This window comes from Cricetulus griseus, chromosome 4 (genome assembly GCF_003668045.3).
Source record: "Cricetulus griseus strain 17A/GY chromosome 4, alternate assembly CriGri-PICRH-1.0, whole genome shotgun sequence".
NCBI classification, from domain to species: domain Eukaryota; kingdom Metazoa; phylum Chordata; class Mammalia; order Rodentia; family Cricetidae; genus Cricetulus; species Cricetulus griseus.
Window position 1 is genome coordinate 132836275 of NC_048597.1, and position 22366 is coordinate 132858640.

At 36.6% G+C, this 22366-nt stretch overlaps 2 protein-coding genes across 2 annotated transcripts; both read left to right on the forward strand.

The window, feature by feature from the left end:
- Positions 1–6883: 6883 nt before the first annotated feature.
- Positions 6884–7831, forward strand: LOC100753311 (olfactory receptor 7E24). The gene has a single exon (XM_027411649.1). The coding sequence runs from the start codon at positions 6905–6907 to the stop codon at positions 7829–7831; it is 927 nt and encodes a 308-aa protein (XP_027267450.1). The 5' UTR covers positions 6884–6904.
- Positions 7832–17947: 10116 nt separating this feature from the next.
- LOC100767654 (olfactory receptor 867) lies at positions 17948–18943 on the forward strand. Its single transcript, XM_027411650.1, has one exon. It carries the CDS (start codon positions 17948–17950, stop codon positions 18941–18943), a length of 996 nt encoding a protein of 331 aa, XP_027267451.1.
- Positions 18944–22366: the final 3423 nt, after the last annotated feature.

Genomic DNA, 22366 nt, shown 5'->3' on the forward strand with positions numbered 1-22366 from the left:
TCTTTCCAGTGTTCAATTGATATCTGTTTTTTCTTCATGTCAGTAAATACTCAACCTGTCAGTTGTTCACACATTGAATTTTAATTCAGAGCAACTCAAATGTGCAGTAGAAGATAATTTCTATCATGTCTCCATTATCACACTGTATACACTAAAGATATTTCAATAAAGGCTGAAGAGGTCAACATAAAGATTATTGAAGGCACCAGGTAAGGTGGCTCAGATATGTAATTTCAGTACCAAGGAGACTGAGGCAAAAGAATCCCAAGTTTGAAACTACCCCCTTCTACATAATGAGAACCTGATGAGAAAGGAATGACAGAGAGAGAATGAGAAAGGCACAAAGAAAGATATATTAGAGGGAAGATGCATTGTGGTTGAACAGCATTCAGAATACCCCAGAGCTGAGTAGTCAAGACTATTGTCTTTTCTTGACATTGATAAAGGAAATAATTAGTGTAAAAGAAATTAGAAGCCAGTGTGCTAGAGAATGCTTTAAGACACAAAGAAGATAACTCTAAAAGAATTTTTATAGTCAATGCTCCTGATTTATACCTGAGATGTTGCAAAGTGCATGGTGGTTAACTTCAAAGATACTCCAATGATTTGTGCCTACTTTTTCATGGAACTGGTATATTCCAATCTCAATGAATATATATTTAACCTAATGACTGCCCTCCAATAATCATTACAGTGTCTTTTCAAAGCAATTACAGAATAAAGTACTCAGCATTCTTTTGCCAGCCATCTCCTGGTCCTTAGACAAGTTTGCTCAAATGGAAGCAGCTGCCACACTGTCAGTAGATTAATGGGAAAAATCCATGTCTCAAGAAACTAAGATAATCATTTGAACCTTAAGAAAATTAATCTTTGAAATAGCCATGCTAATTAATTTACAATTCTTCCAGGCAATGATCGTGATGGTTATAGCCATGGTCTATATTTTAAATTTTGACATCTTCAAGACTCCATGAAATACTCATATAGATTATCTAAGCATTTATTAGTAGGTTATATTTAGAATTATATATGTATATACATCTTTGAATGTAATAACTATTAATGTAAAAAGAGGCTATAAATTTGAAAGTGAGGAAGGGATTGTATGAAAGAGTTTAGAGGGATGAAAAGGAAGGGAGGAGTGATATAATTATACTTTAATCACAAAAAGAAAAGTGAATCACTGCCTAAAAAATGGACATACATAATTTGAAAGAAAAAGAACTTAAATGTCATACAAAATAATAAAACACATACAACTTCATAACATAAAATCCAAAACTCTTAATACATGACTATAGAGTGTATCAAGCCAAACTTCTCAGATATATCAACTGAGAAGATGGAAATTGTATCAGGTTCTTTATATGAAAAACTTAATTCTCTGAAAATTTTATTAATCATTCAATAAAAATCATATATCAAATCTCATACTACTTTACTTAACTGAAAGTAGGTGTTTTAGTTTTGTAAGCTATTACAGCTTGGAGGTCAGAACAATAAAACTAAGCCTCTTCCTGAGACAGTAAAGGTTATACCTTCCTGGAATATTCACTTTTGCCTTTCTCTTCTACATTACTATTAATAGATCCTTAGAGATTTGGATATCATGGAAGGAATACTCTGCCTAATTATTGGCTCTGTGAATTGAGGCTTACTAGTCTCATAAATATTCACTCTGTGTCCCATATCTAGATTTTAACAGTTCTGATCCAGAATACATTATACATATGTTTTCTCCTCCTCCCAAATTCATCAGCTGCATGGGAAGTGTCATGATTGACTGTCTTTCTACCAGTACTGACCACAGAACCTGGGCCATATTCACACACCCAGCAACACTGCAAAAGTGTATAAGTCACTGTTGGTCATTCTCAAGTGGAAACACAATACAGCCTAGTAAGTGCTATGCAATAAGCAAAAGAAAGACTACATTTTCATCATTGGTACCAGAAAGATATGTGGAGTAATCAAAGAGAGAAATGTATCAATAAGCAAAGTTGTATCTCAAAGTGCTATGTAATATATTTTATTAGCTAAACTTTTATTAAGTGTATTAGTTAATATGAGAATTCTCGTATACTGTTTAGGTTTATACCCTTGTGAATTCTAAATTTTAGAAGAATCTCTTCAACTAGAATATGAAAGAGTTGCCTGTCTAAACTTTCTGCAGATGATTAAAAATAGCATGAAGTTGGTGATGAAAATAAGGAGGAAAATGATCATAGGAACCAAAACCAGATATCAAGAACTAGTGGATAGGGTATTGTGGCACACATGCCATTCCAGTATTTAGCAAGATGAGATAGGAAGATTTTGATTTTAAGATCATTCTAGAATCCTGAGATACATAGCAATTTTAAGGCCAAACTGGACTAGATATCCAGACATTGTTAAGAAAAAATAAGACAAAAAAGAATGAACAAACTTTTACCCAGGACTTACAAATATCAAGCCATGTATTTTCATTGGGCCTATACCTTTATATATGTCCAGTATTTCCATATAAAACATATATGCATTATCATCATGTTAAGTTGAGGTTAGAAGTATATTTTATATACATTTTGCAATTTTTTATATTTTGAGATATTAATTTACTTACATTTCTCACTTGCTTTTCTTCCCTCCAAACCCTCACATAAAGCTCGATTCATTCTCCTTCAAATTAATGTCCTCTTTTTGGCTAATTGTTGTTACATGCACATATGTATGCATGTAGGTATGTATGTATTCCTAAATATTACCTGTCCAATCCATACGATGCTACTTGTATGTATGTTTTTAGGGATAACTACATAATTTTTATCATGACTTGAAGTACAAGAGGGTGGTAGCAGGTTGAATACAGATGCTCAAACTCTATCCCCTCTGTGTCTATGAGTTGTCTATCCTACCAATCAAACCCAAAGTTTCTCTCCCATGAAATCCCCATCAAAATCTATAGCCACTATTTTCTTACCTCCGTGTCACTGATATAACACAGAGTAGAGTTGTAGGTACCCCTGACCTATAAACTTCAGTAAGAATGGCTCTAACATGGGGGACAATCAGAGTGTTAAAACAGAATAACTCATAACAAATCTGTAACTTGTCCTCATTTCTTAATTTTACTCTATTGTTTATTTTGTCATTTATTCTTGACCTCTACACACACACACACACACACACACACACACACACACACACACACACACACTTCAACTCTAGGGGAAATATAAAATCATGGTGTTAGGTTCCATAATGAGGGAATAGAAAACTGTTAGAGGAATCTGAAGAGATCACTCAGTGAGTGAGATGTTGGTTGCATAAGCATGAGGACCTGAGTTCAACTACCAATATCCATATCAAAAATCAGGGTATGATAGGGAGTATTTGTAACCTTAGAACTAGGTAGATAGACATAGGCAGATCTTTGGGCTTTACTAACCAGTCAAAATAGCCTAAGTAAGATGCAGAATCAGTGAGAGACTCTGTCTCAAAACATAAGATGGAGTGTAAGAAAAGTTTACTTCTGACCTACCTGTATTTTCACACACAAACAACCACCACCAAACTTAAAAAGTTCTACTATACTTGGAAATTTCAGAATATATCTCAACATCTACTTAGAACATATGAATTTGAAGAAACTGAGTAATTTCTTTGTTTGTAAATTAAATTTTAATTAATTGAATTAATTTAATCTGATAATGTAATTATTAGCTAGAAATTTATTTTAATCAAATTGAGTAAATAAGGTATAATTTTGAATTTCATGTGTAATGTGTTACCAGTGTGATATCAAGCAAATCATTATTATAAGAACTCAGTTTAGGCTGGGCATTGGTGGTGCAGGCCTTTAGTCCCAGCACTCGGGAGGCAGAGGCAGGTGGATCTCTGTGAGTTCAAGGCCAGATAGTTCAAGGCCTGGCACTACAGAATGAGTGCCAGGATAGGCTCCAAAGCTACACAGAGAAACCCTGTCTCGACAAACCAATAAATAAATAAATAAATAAAAAGAACTCAGGTTAGTCATCTGAGTTCACTCTAGATGTTACAACTGTGAGCTGATCTGAAAATCATGGTAATGAACCTATGGCTAAAAAAAATGACAGATGAAATTAATTAGAGTTATATATTAAGAATGTAAAGTATCATTTCATTCAGCAACGAAAATACTGTCAATTGAAGCCTCAATTTGATCTGGGTTTCTGACAAAGCCTTTAATTTTGCTGTTTTTATTTTTATGTTTGTTAGTTGCTGGACGTAGGATTAAACCTCATGTTGCATGTGTTCTAAGCAAGTCTTTGATGGTTGACTTGCACCCTTAGCCAAGACAATTTTATTCTTGTCCTTATAGGAGTATATATTTCTTGTGTGTATTCTTTTTGCCTTTGTGTATTTGTCTGAGATAGTCTCACAATATTACACAATATTTTGGAAAGATGCAAAAATTAATACATATTAAGTGTACACATTACTGAGTTTCTTTGAGAAATTAAATAATGTTTTGACATGTTAGAAGAAAGAAACTCAAATTAAGAGGGTTTATTTTATTGAAAACGCAATTGTCCTAAGAAAAATGCTTGAAATAAAAAGATGTTGGGATGTTATAAGAAGGCCAACTAAAGTCAGTCAATTTTAGAGGAGATGAAATCATCCTACAAAAAATGAATGAATTGAGAAGAACTTAAGATGTCTTAAGAAGGTCAGACTAAAGTTCAAGGTAAAGTTTTGGTTCCAACATTGTCCTATATTCTTCTAATGTACGTAAGTGGGTTGCCTTTAAACTAAAAGCAAAACAAATCTATTATGAAAGCTTGGATTAGAAATATATTTAAGAAATAGAAATGTTTACCAGATTACAACAAACAACAAAAGAAAAACCAAAATATGAACTCAGTCTTAGATCTTCCTTTTAGATCCTGTAGTATTTATAGAATATTATGGTGCAAGGTGAGGCATGGATGTAGCTACATAATTAATATACCTGTCTAGCATGTGCAAGCATGTGGGATCTACCATCAGACCATCAGAAGGAGAGGTGGGTAAGGAGAAATGAAAAATAGAGTGACCATTAGAAAATAATTGGGGGAAATAAAAGAATTATTATAGCTAAGTGTGGTACCATATGCCTACCAATATATCACAACTGCATTTGGGATAATGAGGCAGGGTTACAAGATGGATGGTAATGAGGAATAAGAAAAACAAAATACCAAGCATTTTCCTATATGTAATACTAAATTTAAAAGAAGAAAGGAGAAGATTGTGTGAAAAGGAACCAAGAGAAGCTGTGATAAAGGTCTAGTGAAGGTAGTTGAGAATGGGTATGTTCAAAGTATAATAACATGTATTTTGGAATGTTGCATAATTAAACTCTCTTTGTACATCAACTAAAAATAAAGAAAAAATATTGTTTAAACATTTGTACTTTATCAATCATTACCACCTTCAGAATAAAGTATATAGAATATATAAATATTTACCAAACTTGGAAGACAATGGTAATGTTTATATATTGGTAGAATTGAAAATACTTTTACCTGATAATTTTCACATTTCTCAGGAACTAAGTTTCAACCAAACAAATGAGTTACAAAATCAGAAAATGGAAAAATGAAATTATCTGAATAATGTAGAATATAAAAGTTCTATTTGACAAACAGCATTGGAAAAAACTAGAATCTAGGTTTTTTCTTAATTTTGATAATTTTTGAGTGTTGGCTTTTATTTTTTGTATACAAGTCAGTTGTGTGCAGATACCCAAAGGGCAAGAAAATGGTGTAAGTTCCCTCTGTGTTGGAATAATAGACTGTTGTGAACTACCTGATACAGGTACTGAGAAAAAAACTTGGGTCCTCTGAAAGAGCAGGAAGTGTTTTTAACTGCTGAGGCATTACTCCATGCCAGGTTCTTAGCTCTGTTAAGTTATGTGCTTGCAATATAAATCCAAGGAAATGAACTTAGTGCACTTTTAGAAGATAAAATATACATCACTTCTTTGTAGTGTTCTTTATTAGAATGATTATTTTTCCCAAGGTAAATAGATGAAAAAGTACTTTCTTCTTCATGTGTGGTTTTAGTGGTAGAGATCTTTTTATTGTGTTCAAGAAATAGTTATTCAAGATAATCCTAATATATTTTGCCCAGATTTTCTGAAGATGATATATGTAGAAACAAGTGGTTGTCACTGAGGCCATTAAGAAGGGGTTGTAAGAATTTGCCACAACTAAGAAATATCACCTAAAGCCACATTGCATTTGTTTTGGTCTGTTTTGCATTATTTTATCAAAATACCTAAGACAGGTAAGCTTTGTTAGGATAGGAATTTATGTAGCTCAAAGTTTTGTAGTCTAAAAATTTAAATCATGTAGCACTGATTTTGATGATGGTCACTTGGTGAGTAGCAGAAGTGAAAATGTATTAGAGAGGAAGTGATAATATGTTTAAGAGGCATCCAGAGAGGCCGGAGTCTCTCAATCTCTACCAAGGGCATATCTTGTTTGGTGGACTTCCCACCAGACTCCTTTTATTTCATATTCCTTTCTTTCCTTTCCTTTTCTTTCATTTCCCTCATCCTTCGTTTCTTCCCTCACTCTTCCCTCCACTCCTTACTTTATCCCCTTTTCTGGAGAGATTGAATGTAGGATCTTACATTTACTTGACAAGGACTGTACCACTGATACACGTGCAAATCATGGATTCTACTTCTTAAATGTTCCAACTGACTGCCAAACAGATGACAAATCTCCTAGCCCATGAACCTTCATTCTGAATAAATAATGTCTAAGCCTTAGTAGTTCTTATGTATGAATGCTTTTTTATGATTGCTGGATTACAAAAACACAGGTATGTAGCCAGTTGCCTCTATTGTGCATAATTCACTACAACAGTCTTTTTCTTTTCATGCCCTAGCCCCATGGAGCCATATAATTTAACAGGGGCCTTGGAATTTCTCCTCCTTGGACTCTCAGAGGATCCTGAACTGCAGCCCATCTTATTTGTACTATTCCTGATTATATACCTGCTCACAGTACTAGGAAATATGCTCATCATCCTAGCCATCAGCTCTGATTCCCACCTCCACAGTCCCATGTATTTCTTCCTCTACAACCTTTCCTTGTCTGACATGGGCTTTAGCAGCACCACAGTCCCCAAAATGCTGATAAATATGCAGACCCATAGCAAATCTATAACTTATGCAGCCTGCCTAAGTCAAGTGTCCTTCTTCTTTCTTTTTGGGTGTATGGACAGCCTACTACTCACTGTGATGGCCTATGACCGATGGGTGGCCATTTGTCACCCTCTACACTACCAGGTCATCCTGAACCCTGGCTTGTGTAGATATTTGGTCCTGGTGTCATTCTTTATTAGTCTTGTGGATTCACAGATACATTGTTTAATGGTGTCACAACTAACATTTTGCACTAATAAAGAAATACCTCATTTCTTCTGTGATGTTCCAGAGCTTCTAAAACTTGCCTGTTCTGATACCTATATCAATAACATAGTCATATTTCTTGTCAGCATCATTGCTGGCTTTCTCCCTGTCTCTGGAATCTTTTACTCCTACTATAAAATTATTTCCTCCATTTTTAGAGTTCCATCATTGCATGGGAGATATAAAGCCTTTTCTACCTGTGGATCACACCTGGCAGTTGTTTGCCTATTTTATGGAACAGGCCTTGGTGTGTACCTTAGTTCATCTTTTTCTAGTTCTTCCAGAGAAAGTATGGTGGCTTCAATAATGTATACCATGGTTGTTCCAATGATTAACCCATTTATCTACAGTCTGAGGAACAGAGACATCAAGAAAGCCCTCCAGAAAATAATCAAAATAACCTAACTTAACTAGCTGTATGATACCTAAATATATAGATTTTTAAACTGTGGGTTACATAACTGCGGTGTCTTGAAAAATATAGCAACTGTAAAAATTTTTAAATAGAAAATATCCAAAAATTAAGGCATACATGTAATGAATCAAGTTCATTGCTGTACTTATCCATAGTGCAGCTTCACTTTGGCCTGCTTTCTGAACATATAACATTAAAAATTGGTGCTGTACATGTTTTCATACAATTAGATATCAAAGAATGCAGATGTAAACACTTAGGATTGAGTTGGATCTGACTCTTGGATTTAACAATAAGAATGGCTATACTTCTACCATATGTAAACATGGAAATTTAATGGTTTAAATGTAGGAAGTAATATTTTCAGTATTTTCCTAACATAATTTATCAGCATTTAAATGTAAAATTACTGAATTTTAATGATGTGGCCCAAGAATGTTTAATTTTAAAACTTGGTGATTGTGTTACTGACAAGTTTTATAGGAGGATATTTTTAGTATGTGGTTTCCCACAAAGGGAGAATCATTCCCTTTTGATTATGTAGCCACTGATAGTATTTCTATGCTCTAGGGTTTGCCCCAAATTCAAGCACATATGGGCAACACTAATGGAACTAAATGGACTATGAGATAAGAGATATGAAATTGGCTGAAGAGCATGTAATGAAGGACATAGGGAGAATTGGTGGGGGAAAATGGAAATGAGGGATTAATATGTTTGTATACATGTGTGAGCCTCTGAAATGTAAAGAAAAAATTAAATCACTACAAGAATTTTAACTCATGATTAAGGCAAAATTTGCAACAACTTCCTGAAATGGCCTTCAGTATACTCCTACCATTTTGTACTATGTATTTGCATAGTTCATACACCTCTGTAGTAGTGACTCTACCCAACATATTAATAAAGTATGAACAAACAATGAGAAGTTATATATTCTAATATGTAACATATTCAGTAATTATTTTTCTTTATGAAAAACATAATCCTACATTGGAATAATAATTATGCAAGTTTTTCATTGTTAATAAATGATAAAAATTGTATACATGCTGAATAATTTTTGCCAACAAATATTTTTAAATGTATTTAACACAATTCTCATCATGAAATGAAAATATTCAGTAAAACACTAGCTAATTCCTTTGTCCCTCTTCATCCCTCTGCCCTCTGCTTTAGGTGAGTGTAGGCACTGCTCAGGCCCCAACTCCCACCATCCTTCCCTCCTTGAATCTTCCTGGGCATGTTCCTAACACAGAGTAGACCTGCCCCTACAGGAAGGATGACTCTGAGTCTGGCCATACCTCACTCTTGGCGACCTTCTGCCCCCTGCCCTCTGCCCTCTGCTTGAGGTGAGTGTAGGCACTGCTCAGGCCCCAACTCCTGCCATCCCACCCTCCTCGGATTTTCCTGGGCATGCTCCTTGCATAGAGTAGACCCACCCTTGCAATAAGGACCACTCTGAGTCTGGTCATACCTCACTCTTGGCACCCTTCTGCACTCTGCCCTATGCTTGATGTGAGTGTGGCCTCTGCTTAGGTCCCAACTCCTGCCATCCCCATTGCTTGGATCTTCCTGGACCAGCTCCTCTCATAGAGTGCACCCGCCCCTGCAGGAAGGACCACCCTGAGTCTGGCCACAAATCACTCTTGCCCTCCCACCCTCTACCCTCTGCTTAAGGGGAGTATGGGCTCTTCTCCTGCCCCAACTCCCATCCTGCTCCTCTCATAAAGTGGACCTGCCACAACAGGTAGGACCACATCCCTCTCTTGGTCCCCCATCTTCCCTCTGCACTCTGCCCCCCACTTGAGTCTTGGTACCACTACACCCTCCAATTAAGTCAGGAGAATACCAGGAGAGGCCATACCATCCAGAGTTGCAGACACTGAAGTCTTGGCCCACATATGCAACCAGGAGCTACCCCACCTGCACCCACTCAAAGAAGGGATGGGAGGGCAACAATATAAGAACACATTCAACAACAGAAAGACAAATATGACACCACCAGAATCTAGGGACTCCACACCAGCAAGAGCTGAAAATTTCAATGCAGATGAAGCAGAAGAGAAGGACCTTAAAAACTATTTTATGAAGATGATAGAGACCCTTGAAGAGTAAATGAGAAAATCCCCTAAAGAAATAGAACATAAAACAAACAAAAATTACATAAAATGGAGGAAAAGACAAAACAAAAAATTCAAGAAATAAACAAAACTCTTAAAGAATCTAAAGAAAGCCAAGAAAAATAACCAAACAAATGAAGGAAACAACTCAAACAGTTCAAGGCTTGAAAGCTGAAATAGAAACAATAAAGAAAACACAGAATGAGGGGATGCTGGAGTTAGAAATCTGGGCAAACATCAGGAACTACAGATGTAAGTATAACCAATAGAGTACAAGAGATGGAAGAGATCTCAGGTGTTGAAGACTCACTAGAGGATATACAGTTACCGACCAAAGAAAATCTCAAATCCAAGAAAACCGAAAAACAAAATATTCAGGAAATATGGGACACCGTGAAAAGACCAAACCTAAGATTAATAGGTATAGAAGAAGTTGAAGAAATAAAGTTCAAAGGTACAAAAAACATATTCAACAAAATCACAGAAAAAAAAACTTCCCAAACCTAAAGAAGGTATGCCTATGAAAGACTGTTGTATATTGTTTTGTTTTTTTTTTTTACCATGTTTAGGTATGTTCCTGTTATTCCTGATCTCCCCAAGGCCTTTATCATGAAGGGGTGTTGGATTTTGTCAAGACTTTTTCAGCATCTAGTGAGATGATCTAGTGCGGTTTTTCTTTTGCAGTTTGTTTATATGGTGGATTACATTGATGGCTTTTCATATGTTGAACCATCCTTGCATCCTTGGGATGAAGCCTACTTGAACAGGGTGTATAATTTTTCTGATGTTCTTGGATTCAGTTTGCTAGGATTTAGTTGATTATTTTTGCATCAATGTTCATGAGGTATATTGGTCTGTAGTTCTCTTTCTTAGTTGTATCTTTGTGTGGCTTGGGTACCAAGGCCAATTGTAGCCTCTTAAAAAGAGTTTGGCAATGTCTCTTTTGCTTCTATTGTGTGGAACAATATAAGTACTGGTATTAGCCCTTCTTTGAATTTCTGGTAGAATTCTGCACTGAAACCATCTGGCCCTGGCCTTTTTTCAGTTGAGAGACTTTTGATGACTGCTATATTTCATAGGTGTGATAGGTATATTTAAATTGCTTCTCCATTCTTGATTTAATTTTGGTAAGTGATATCTATCCAGAAAATTGTCCATTTCATTTATATTTTCAAATTTTGTCAAGTACAGGTTTTCAAAGTATGACCTGATGATTCTCTGATTTCCTCAGTGTCCATTGTTATGTCCCCCTTTTCATTTCTGATTTTTTTTAATTAGCATGCTTTCTCTATCTCTGCCTTTTGGGTAGTTTGGAAAAAGGTTTGTCTATCTTATTGACTTTCTCAAAGAACCAACTCTTTGTATTGTTTTCTTTGTTTATACTTTATTGATTTCATCCTTCAATTTGATCATTTCCTGGCATCTTCTCCTCCAGGGTGAGTTTGCTTCTTTTTTGTTTTAGAACTTTCAGTAGTACTATTAATTCTCTAGTGTAGCTATTCTCCAGTTTTTTCATATGGACACTTAGTGCTATGAACTTTCCTTTTAGCACTGCTTTCAAAGTGCCCCATAAGTTTGGGTATGTTGTGTCTTCATTCTCATTAAATTGTAGGAAGTCTTTAATTTCTTTTTTATTCCTTCCTTGACCCAGGAATGATGCAATTGTTCATTGTTCAATTTCCATGAGTTGGTAGGGTTTCTGCAATTTGTGTTATTGTTGAATTCTACCTTTAAAGCATAGTGGTCTGATAAGATACAGAGGGTATTCCATTTTTTGTATCTATGGAAGTTTGCTATTTTGCTGAGTACATAGTTGATTTTAGAGAAGGCTCCATGTGGTGCGAGAAGAAGGTATATTCTTTTGTGTTTGGATAGAATGTTCTACAGATGTCTGTTAATCCCAATTGGGTCATAACTTCTGTTAGTTCTTTTGTTTCTTTGTTTAGTTTCTATCTGGTGGTCCTGTCTAGTGGTGAGAGCAGGGTGTTGAAGTCTCTTACTATAAGTATGTGAAGTTTTATTTGTGATTTGAGCTTTAGTAATGTTTCTTTTACAAATGTGGGTGCCTTTGTATTTGGGGCATAGATGTTCAGGATTGAGACTTCATCTTGATAGACTTTTCCTCTGGTGAATATGAAATGCCCTTCTTCATCTCTTTTTTTTTTTTTCAGAGTTGAGATTTTTTTTATTAGTTCAAATTAGGAACAAGCTTGCTTCACGTGTCAATCCCTTCTCCTCCTTCTCCCTCTCCCTCCCCCCAACTCCACATCTTCCCCTCACCCCCTCACCCATCCTCCCCCGGGCAAGGTAAAGCCCTCAACAGGGGCTCCCCAAAGAACACTACATCATCCTAGGCCGGGCCTAGGCCCTTCCCCATGTGTCCAGGACAAGAGTGCATCCCTTCACAAGGGATGGGCTATCAAAGTCCCTTCTTACACCAGGAAAAATACTAATCCACTACCAGGGACTCCGAGAGTGCAGAGGCCTCCTCATTGGCATCCATGTTCAGGGGTCTGGATCAGTCCTGTACTGGCCTCCCAGACAGCAGTCTGGAGTCTATGTGCTCCCCCTTGCTCAGGCCAGCTGTTTGTGTGGGTTTCACCAATCTAGTACCGACCCTTTCAATCTTCATTCCTCCCTCTCTGCAACTAAGTTCCAGAGTACAGTTCAGTGTATATCTGTGGATGTCTGCCTCTGCTTCCATCCGCCACTGGATGAGGGCGCTAGGATAGCATAAAAAGTAGTCATCAATCTCATTTTAGGGGAAGGGCATTTAGGTTATCCTCTCTACCATTGCATGGATTGTCAGTTGGTGTCATCCTTGTAGGTATCTGGAAATCTCCCTAGTACCAGATCTCTAGGACATATAATGGCTCCCTCTCATATGTTATCTCTCATCCTGCTCTCCTCTATTCTTGCTCCAACTCAATATTTCTGCTCTTCTATTTCCTCCACTCCTCTGCTCCTCCTCTCATTCTGGCATCTCCCTTTCCCCTAATCTCATGCTCCCAATTAGCTCAGGAGTTCCTGCCCCTTCCTGGGGTCCATGCATTTTTCCCTTATAGTCCTAAATGTTTCCTAGTTTCTTTGGTGAAGAAGATTGTAGGCTGGTAATCCTTTTCTCTATGTCTAAAATTCACAAGAATGAGTATATAGAATGTTTGTCTTTTTGAGACTGGGTTACCACACTCAGGATGGTTTCTTCTAGTTCCATCGATTTGCCTGCAAATTTCAAGATTCCATTGCTTTTTTCTGCTGAGTACTCCATTGTATAAATGTACCACATTTTCTCTATCCATTCTTTAGTTGAGTGGCATCTAGGTTGCTTCCTGGTTCTGGCTATTACAAACAATGCTGCTATGAACATGGTTGAATATATGAACATGCATTCTTTGGGTATATGCCCAAGAGAGGAATAGCTGGATTTTTTTTTTAGTTCCAGTTAGGGAACAAGCTTGTTTCACATGTAAGTCCCTTCTCCCTCTCCCTCCCCTCACCCCATCCCTCCTCCCCCACCCCAGCCTACCCCCCACTCCATCCACCCACCACTCCCCAGACAGGGTAGGGCCCTCAACGGGGGCTCTGCAAAGTCCACCAAATCTTCCTGTGCTGTCCTGGGCCCTTCCCCATGTGTCCAGGACCAGAGTGTAACCCTTCATGTGGGATGGGCTCTCAAAGTCCCTTCTTGCACCAGGGAAAAATACTAATCCACCACCAGAGGCTCCCTGGAGTGCAGAGGTCTCCTTATTGACATCCATGTTCAGGGATCTGGATCAGTCTTGTACTGGCCTCCCCGACAGCATCTGGGGTCGATGTGCTCTCCCTTGTTCAGGTCAACTGTTCCTGTGGGTTTCTCCAACCTGGTACAGACCCCTTCGCTCTTCATTCCTCCCTCTCTTCAACTAAATTCCCAATTTCAGCTCAGTGTATATCTGTGGATGTCTGTCTCTGCTTCCATCAACCACTGGGTGAGGGCTCTAGGACGACATAAAGAGAAGTCATCAATCTCATTTTAGGGGAAGGGCTTTTAGGTTATCCTTTCTACCATTGCCTGGATTGTCAGATCGTCTTCATCTCTTTTGATTGATTTTAATTTGAAGTCTAATTTGTTAGACTAGGATTGCTACACCAGCTTGTTTTGTTTTTGTTTTTGTTTTTATTTTTGATCCATTTGATTGGAAAATCTTTTCCAAACCCTTTATTCTGAGGTAATGTCTGTCTTTGAAGTAGAGATATGTTTCTTATATGCAGAAGAAGGATGGATTCTCTCTTTGTTTCCATTCTGTTAGCCTGTATCTTTTATAGGCAAGTTGATACCATTGATATTGAATGATATTAATGACCATTGATTGTTGATTCTTTTTTTTGTTTTGGATTTGTTGATGGTGGTGTTATTATGTGTGGATTTCCCCCCCCTTTTTTTTTTTCTTTTGGTGTTTGGTAAAGTGGGATTATCTATTACCTATGTTTTTGTGAGTGTAGTGATCTTCAATGGGTGGGAGTTTACCTTCCAGTACTTTCTGTAGTTTTGGATTTGTGGATATGTATTGTTTAAATCTGGTTTTGTCACAGAATATCTTGTTTTCTCCATCTATAGTGATTGAAAGTTTTGCTGGGTACAGTAATCTGGGTTGGCATCCATGTTCCCTTAGTGTTTGTAGGATATCTATCCAGGACCTTCTGGCTTTCAAAGTTTCCATTGAGAAGTCGGGTGTGATTCTGATAGGTCTGCCTTTATGTGTTACTTGGGCTTTTTCTTTTGCTGCTCTTAATATTTTGTCTTTATTCTGTAAGTTTGGTGTTTTGATTATTATGTGGAAAGGGGACTTCTTTTTGTGGTCCTGTCTATTTGCTGTTCTGTAAGCTTCTTGTACTTTCATAGGCATACCCTTCTTTAAGTTGGGGAAGTTTTCTTCTATGATTTTCGTGAATATGTTTTCTGTATCTTTGAGCTGAACATCTTCAACTTCTTCTAGTGATCTATTGGATACAATTACAAGAAAAATTAGTGTGCCAGAAAATTGTGTGTGTGTGTGTGTGTGTGTGTGTGTGTGTGTGTGTGTGTGTGTGTAATGAAATAAACCAAGCACAGTATGAAAATTCTCTCATGATCTTATTAATACATAGAATTTGTCTAGTATCTTAGAGAAGTAGATAAGGGGGTTATCAGTACCCAGGACAGTTGGGAGGCTTTATTAGATAAATGCTTGTCAAAGATTACAAAATTACATTTAGGCTAGAAGACTACATAATAGTTTGTGCAGTAGAATAAATATAATTAGTGATGATATATTCCTAAAATATGGCTCATATTGAATATTCTCATGAAAATAATAATTTCATGCATATTTTAATTCTCAGTTTTAATTTATGACTAATATAAGATCCTTCTAGACATCACATTTTATGGACTATATAGGTTAAGATTATCTGTCAAGTTAATTACTTAACAAGATTGAAAAATAAGCCATGGAATATTGTAATACAAATAATATTACTTTCCTTTGATATAGTATTTCTCAGTCCTGGGTATATTGTTAAAAGAGACTTGTCACAGGGTTTTTTTTAATTATTTCTTACAGAATTGACATTTTCTTTGGGGACATAGCATGACTTTTTATTAAACTTAAATAAAGAATTCTTTCTTGCAGAAAATAAATCAATCTCTTTTTGTGATTAGCTATACAAACACAAAATTGATTAACAGTTTCAACTTTCCTTTGTACCCCAAGGGAACTAAATAGTTTAGAGAGTATAAAGACAATAGAACAATTTAACTAATGAGGAGCTTTGAGATTTCAAACCATGGGACATGTGAAAGTTTAATAATGCTCTTTCTCCATATCTCTCTATATCTGATCTCTGTGCTGTGAAAACTTACCTGATCCTTCTGTGAGCAGATGGTCCAGAGGAAACAGCTGCATTAACGACTATTGGAAGAACTGATGTGCCCCAATCTGGGCATTTGGGGTAGGCATGAAAAGCAGAGAAGATGCATGTAGTGGGATAGACCCTTAGAAGAGTACAAACTGGAAAATGCCTATTTGGTCCATTATTATTTAAAACCCCATATTTAACAGGCCCTTTAGTTTTAACTAGTCTCTTTTACATATCTTATTCTTTCTGTCTTTGCAAAATTGGTTGTTTTTCCAGTGTCATTTTCTGAAGAGTATCTATTTATTCTCCACTTCTTATGGGATTTGGAGATTGTAGTAGTCCTCTCCCAGTTTCATACCATAATTATTCAAGACCCATTTTGAGAATTATGATTTCCTTTTCATTGTGTGTTACTCTCTTTATTTTAATTTAAATTCACCATACTTACTTTGAGATATAGAAAATTTTGGGAGATTCCTCTCTTGTAGGTGACTTCTCAATAATTATTTCACTTCAAATATCTGTATTTATTCAACTCCTAAAATTTAATAAGCAAAATGCAATTTCCCAAAAAATACAAATGATCAGACAAATCAATCAGTATCTCAAACTAATAAAGAATGTAAATCAACCAATGTTAGAGTAACATAAAGAAACACAGAAGACAGTATGCAACTTCAAACCTTTTCCTTAATGCCTTCATCCTCTGCTTCTTATTTCACTGGCCAAATGCCAGAGCACCACCTCATAGAGAAAATGCATACTGTTCTTTCATCCTGAATGCTTCTCTCATATATATTTCCTTTTGGACTTTGCTCAAACATTCCTTTTTCAGATCAGAAAAAATGTTACTATTCACTCTCACACTCTTACATGAAAAGTTTCATCATTACTTTGCAGGCACATTTTTCCAAATTAAATAACATTCTCAGACATTCACAATGCCAACACTTTGTATCTTGTAATATTTAGTAACTTATGTAACTGAAAAAAGAATCTGTCTTTAATTTTTCTATGATTATTTGGCCTACATTATCTTTCATTATCTGTAATCAGATTCATTGATTATATACTTTAGCCATTAATGCTACTGATTTCACAATGTATTCCTGCTCCTGCCTATGGACATGTTAAGAACGTGTGGAAGTACACTGACCCCTGCTTTATTATAATGATAGTGTGCTTTCTTGTTTCCTACTCTCATCTCTATAGTCCACATGCTCCCTTCTTTTCACAGAGGCTTTCACTTGGAAGGTATTGTTCAAAAGAAGGATCTTTAGGAAACCTCATTAATTATAAGTAGTGTATGACTTTTAAAGAGGAAACATGCCTATTATATTTACATAATAAATACATAATCAGTTTCTGCTGCTTCAGTTAAAAGGGTGTTCTCAATGATAGTTATGCATAAGAAAATCAGGAGGTCACCTAATTTTTCTCAAGATCACACAGGTGTCAATGTACGAATCAAAATTATGTTAAAGAAACTTGATACAAGATTTCAACTTCTAAATCACTGTTCAGTATTTACTTTTTGAATTTTGCATGCCCAAAATTATTATCATAAGGGAGTGGATTAATATCAACAATAATAATATGAAAATGGCAACTGACACCCATTGAAATATACTGTTTGGAAGGTATTTTTAAACATCAAACAACAATAGCAACCATCACAAATTTAGAAAACTATTAAGGACTCAGAGTGACAAACCCATGAAGATTATAGAGGGAAAATCTCTGTCAGTGAACATTATTGAACTACTAGGAAAAATAAATTACTATAGTTATAAAGAGAAAGTAATAAAATAACTTCAAGTGTTTGGAGCGTTTATTAAAGAATAAATTATCTATATAGGTTTATATAGAAAAATTCCATTAACAGCAGTTTTAGATGATAAGAGAGACAGATATTTGGCTAATTAAAAATAAGAGTAATTTCACATATTTACAAATGATCAGAAAAATCACTAGGTTAAGTAAATGAGACTCATTGTCATAAAGAAAGATATGCTTCCCCATGTTGTTTCATAACTTGACAGTGGCTATTACTTAAAAACTATCTTTATCTTAGAAACTATCTCATCTCCAGCAGATAAAAATTATATGGAAGCAGAGAACCACAGCTTGATATCAGAATTTCTCATCCTGGGTCTCTCAGATGATCCTGAACTCCAGCCCATTCTCTTTGGGATGTTCCTGTCCATGTACCTGGTCACAGTGATTGGGAACTTGCTCATCATCCTGGCTGTCAGTTCTAACTCCCACCTCCACAACCCCATGTACTTTTTCCTCTCCAATCTGTCCTTTATTGACATCTGTTTCATCTCAACTACAATACCAAAAATGCTGGTAAACATGCAGTCACAGAGAAAAGACATCTCCTACACAGAATGCCTTACACAGATATACTTTTTTAATACCTTTGCTGGAATGGATAATTTTTTACTCACTTTAATGGCCTACGATCGCTTTGTAGCCATCTGTCATCGCCTCAAGTACACTGTTATCATGAGCCCGTGGGTGTGTGGCATTCTGGTCCTGATACTTTGGACCATCATGTTCTGGGTCTCCCTAATTCATATTCTATTGATGAATGAACTGAACTTCTCCAGAGCCACTGAAATCCCACATTTCTTCTGTGAACTGGCTCAAGTTCTCAAGGTGGCCAAGTCTGACACTCACATCAATAATGTCTTCATGTATGTGGTGACTACCCTACTAGGTGTGATTCCGATGACAGGAATCCTTATGTCTTACTCACAGATTGTCTCATCCTTATTAAGGATGTCCTCTACTGTGAGTAAGTACAAAGCCTTTTCCACCTGTGGGTCTCACCTCTGTGTGGTCTCCTTGTTCTATGGGTCAGGATTTGGTGTTTATTTCAGCTCTTCTGTTGTCCATTCCTCCCAGAGAAGAATGATTGCCACGCTGATGTATACTGTGATCAGTCCCATGCTGAACCCCTTCATATATAGCCTGAGAAACAAGGATGTGAAAGGTGCCCTTGGAGAACTTTTTATCAGAGTTGCCTCTTGTCTGTCGTGGATCATTGACATCAGAACTAAATTCATGCTGAGAACTCTAAGGCAAATTTTATGAACATACCTATCCTGAGTGGTCTTTTTCATACACCAAATGCCTAATTTACACTATTCTGAAAGAATATATAAAACTTTGCAATTTTGTATTTTTAATACTTCATTTATTCTTTTAAATTTCATTTTACTTTCCAATCACAGTTCTCCTTCCCACCCCTCCTCCAGGCCCCCTGACATTCCCCAAGCCCAAGCCTAGTCTTCTACTCTTCACAGGTAAGGGCTCAAATGAGGAATCAACAAAGTCTTGCTTAATACATTGGGGTAGGGCCAAGGCCCTCTCATGCATTAAGGCTGAGCATCACATGCCACCATAGGGAATGGGCTCCAGCAAGACAGCTCATGTACCAGGTGTATCTCATGGTCCTACTGCCAAGGGCCCCTCAGATAGTCCAAACTTTACAACTGTCTCCCAATACAGAGGAGGGCCTATTTCCGTCCCCTCGAGTCTCCACAGCTGTTGGTCTTGAGTTCATGAGTTACCATGAGCTTGACTTAGTTGTTGCTATAGATGTCTCCATCATGATCTCGATCTCCCTTGCTCACATATTCCCTCCTCCCTCTCTTCGACTAGATTCCCAGAGCTCAGCCTGGTGCTTGGTTGTCATATTTACATCTGGTTCTATCAATTACTGAATGAAGTGTCTATGATGATAGTTAGGGTATTCACCAATCTGATTAAAGGGATAGGCTTGTCCAGATATCCTCTCCACTATTGCTAGGAGTCTTAGATGAGGGTCAAGATTGTAGATTCTTGGGAACTAGCCTAGCACCAGGTTTCTCCCTAACCCCATAGTGGCTCCCTCTATTCAGTCATCTCTTTCAATGCTCTTCTCATCAACTCAATCACTCCCCTCACCAACTATCTCCTTCCCTCATGTACTCATCCCTCCACCACTACCACACCCACCCCAGTTTACCCAGTAGATGCTATCTAATTTCTCTTCCCAGAATGATCCATGTGTCCCTCTTAGGGTCCTCTTTGTTACCTAGCTTCTCTGGAGCTATGGGTTGTAGTCTGATTATCCTTTGCTTAACATCTTTTATCCAATTATGAGTAAATACATACCATGATTGTATTCCTGAGACTGAGTTCCCTCACTCACAATGTTTTTTCTAGTTCCATCAATTTGCCTGAAAATTTCATGAGGCCATCATTTTTTACTGCTGAGTAGTACTCCATTGTGTAAATGTACCACATTTTTCTTATCCATTCTTCAGTTGAGGGGCATCTAGGTTGTTTATAGGTTCTGGCTATTACAAATAATGCTGCTATGAACATTTTTGAGCAAATTAGGCACCCTTTGAGTATATGCCCAAGAGTAGTATCACTGGGTCTTGAAGTAGATTGATTTCCATTTTGCTTTGAAACTGCCATAATGGTTTCAAAGTGGCTATACACGTTTGCATTCCCACCAGCATTGGAGGAGTGTTCCCCTGACTCCACATTCTTTCCAACATAGGCTGTCCTGAGATTTTGTTTTAATGTTTACCATTCTGACAGGTGTAAGATTGTATCTCAGAGGCATTTTGATTTGCATTTCTCTGATGTCGAAGGATTTTAAGCAATTCCTTAAATGTCTTTTGGCCATTTGAGATTCTTCTGTTCTGAATTCTCTGTTTAGCTCTGTATCCCATTTTTCAATTGAGTTACTCTGTATTTTGATCTCTATTTTCTTGAGCTTTTTACACATTTTTGAGATCAGCTATCTGTCAGATTTGGGGTTGAGGAAGGGCTTTTCCCATTCTGCAGGTTGCTGTTTTATCTTACTGACTGTGTCCTTTGCCTTCCAGAAGCTTTTCAATTTCAGGAGGTATCATTTATTGATTGTTGCTCTCAGTGTCTGTGCTACTAGAGATATGTTTAGGAAGTGGTCTCCTGTGCCAATGTGTTCAAGGCTACTTTGGACTTTCTTTTCTATCAGGTTCGATGTAGCTGGATTTATGTTGTGGTACTTGATCCACTTGGATTTGAGTTTAATGCATGGAAATAGATGTGGATCTGTTTGCAAACTTCTACATGTTGACATCCAGTTATTCCAGTAACATTTGTTAAAGATGTTTTCCTCTTTCCATTGTACCATTTTGGATTTTTGTCAAAAATCAAGTGTTCATAGGTGTGTGGATTAATATCAGGGTCTTTGATTTGATTCCATTGATCTACCTGTCTCTTTTTATTACTATAGCTCTGTAGTACAGTTTAAAGTCAGGAATGGTGATGCCTCCAGACATTACTTTATTGTACAAGATAGTTTAAACCATTTTGTTTTTCTTTGTTTTGTTTTGTTTTTCCAAATGAAGTTGAGTATTTTAATTTCAAGGTCCTTGAAGAATTGTGTTGGTATTATGAAGGGGATTGCATTGAATCTATAGATTGCTTTTGTTAAGATTGTCATTTTTACTATGTTGATCCTACCTATCCAAGATCATGGGAGATCTTTCCATTTTCTGATATCTTCTTCAATTTCTTTCTTTAGGGACTTAAAGTTCTTGTTATACAGGTCTTTCACTTGCTGTTTATAATTACTCCCAAGCTATTTTATATTTGTGGCTACTGTAAGGGGTGATGTTCCTCTGATTTCTTTCTCAGCCCATTTATCATTGGTATATAGGAGGACTACTGATTATTTTGAGTTAATATTGTATCCTGCCAAATTTATGAAGTTGTTTATCAGCTATAGAAGTTCCCAGGTAAAATTTTTGGAGTCATTTATGTATACTGTCATATCATTTGCAAACAGAGAAAGTTAGGCTTCTTCCTTCCCAATTAGTACCCCCTTGATCTCATTTGTTGTCTTATTGCTCTAGCTAGAACTTCGAGTTCTATATAGAATAGATATGGAGAGAGTGGGCAGCCTTGTCTTGTTCTTGATTTTGATGGAGTTACTTTGAGTTTCTCTCCATTTAATTTGATGTATATTGCTTTTATTATGTTTAGTTATGTTCCTTGTATTACTGATCTTTCCACATTCTTTATCATGAAGGGGTGTTAGATTTTGTTGAAAGCTTTTTCAGCATCTAATGAGGTAGTCATGTTTTTTTCTTCTTTCAGTTTGTTTCTATGGTAGATTAAAATGTTAATATGTTGAACCAACCCTGCATCTCTGGAATGTAGCCTTCTTATTCATGCTGAATGATTTTTTGATGAATTCTAGGATTCAGTTTGCCAGTGTTTTATTGAGTATTTTGCATCAGTGTTCATGAGGGAGAATGGTCTATAGTTCTCTTTCTTTGTTGTATCTTTGTGTGGTTTGGGTATCAGGGTTACTGTAGCCTTGTAAAAAGAGTTTGGCAATGTTCATTCTGTTTCTAGTTTGTGAAACAATTTGAGAAGTATTGGAGTTAGCTCTTCTTTGAAATTCTGTTAGAATTCTGTACTTGAAGCCATCTGGTCCTGGGATTTTTTTTTTTTTTGGTTGAGAGAATT

Excerpts from the sequence above, each read along its gene's own strand:
- LOC100753311 (XM_027411649.1), top strand. The coding sequence starts at position 6,905 with ATGGAGCCATATAATTTAACAGGGGCCTTGGAATTTCTCCTCCTTGGA.
- LOC100767654 (XM_027411650.1), top strand. The coding sequence starts at position 17,948 with ATGGAAGCAGAGAACCACAGCTTGATATCAGAATTTCTCATCCTGGGT.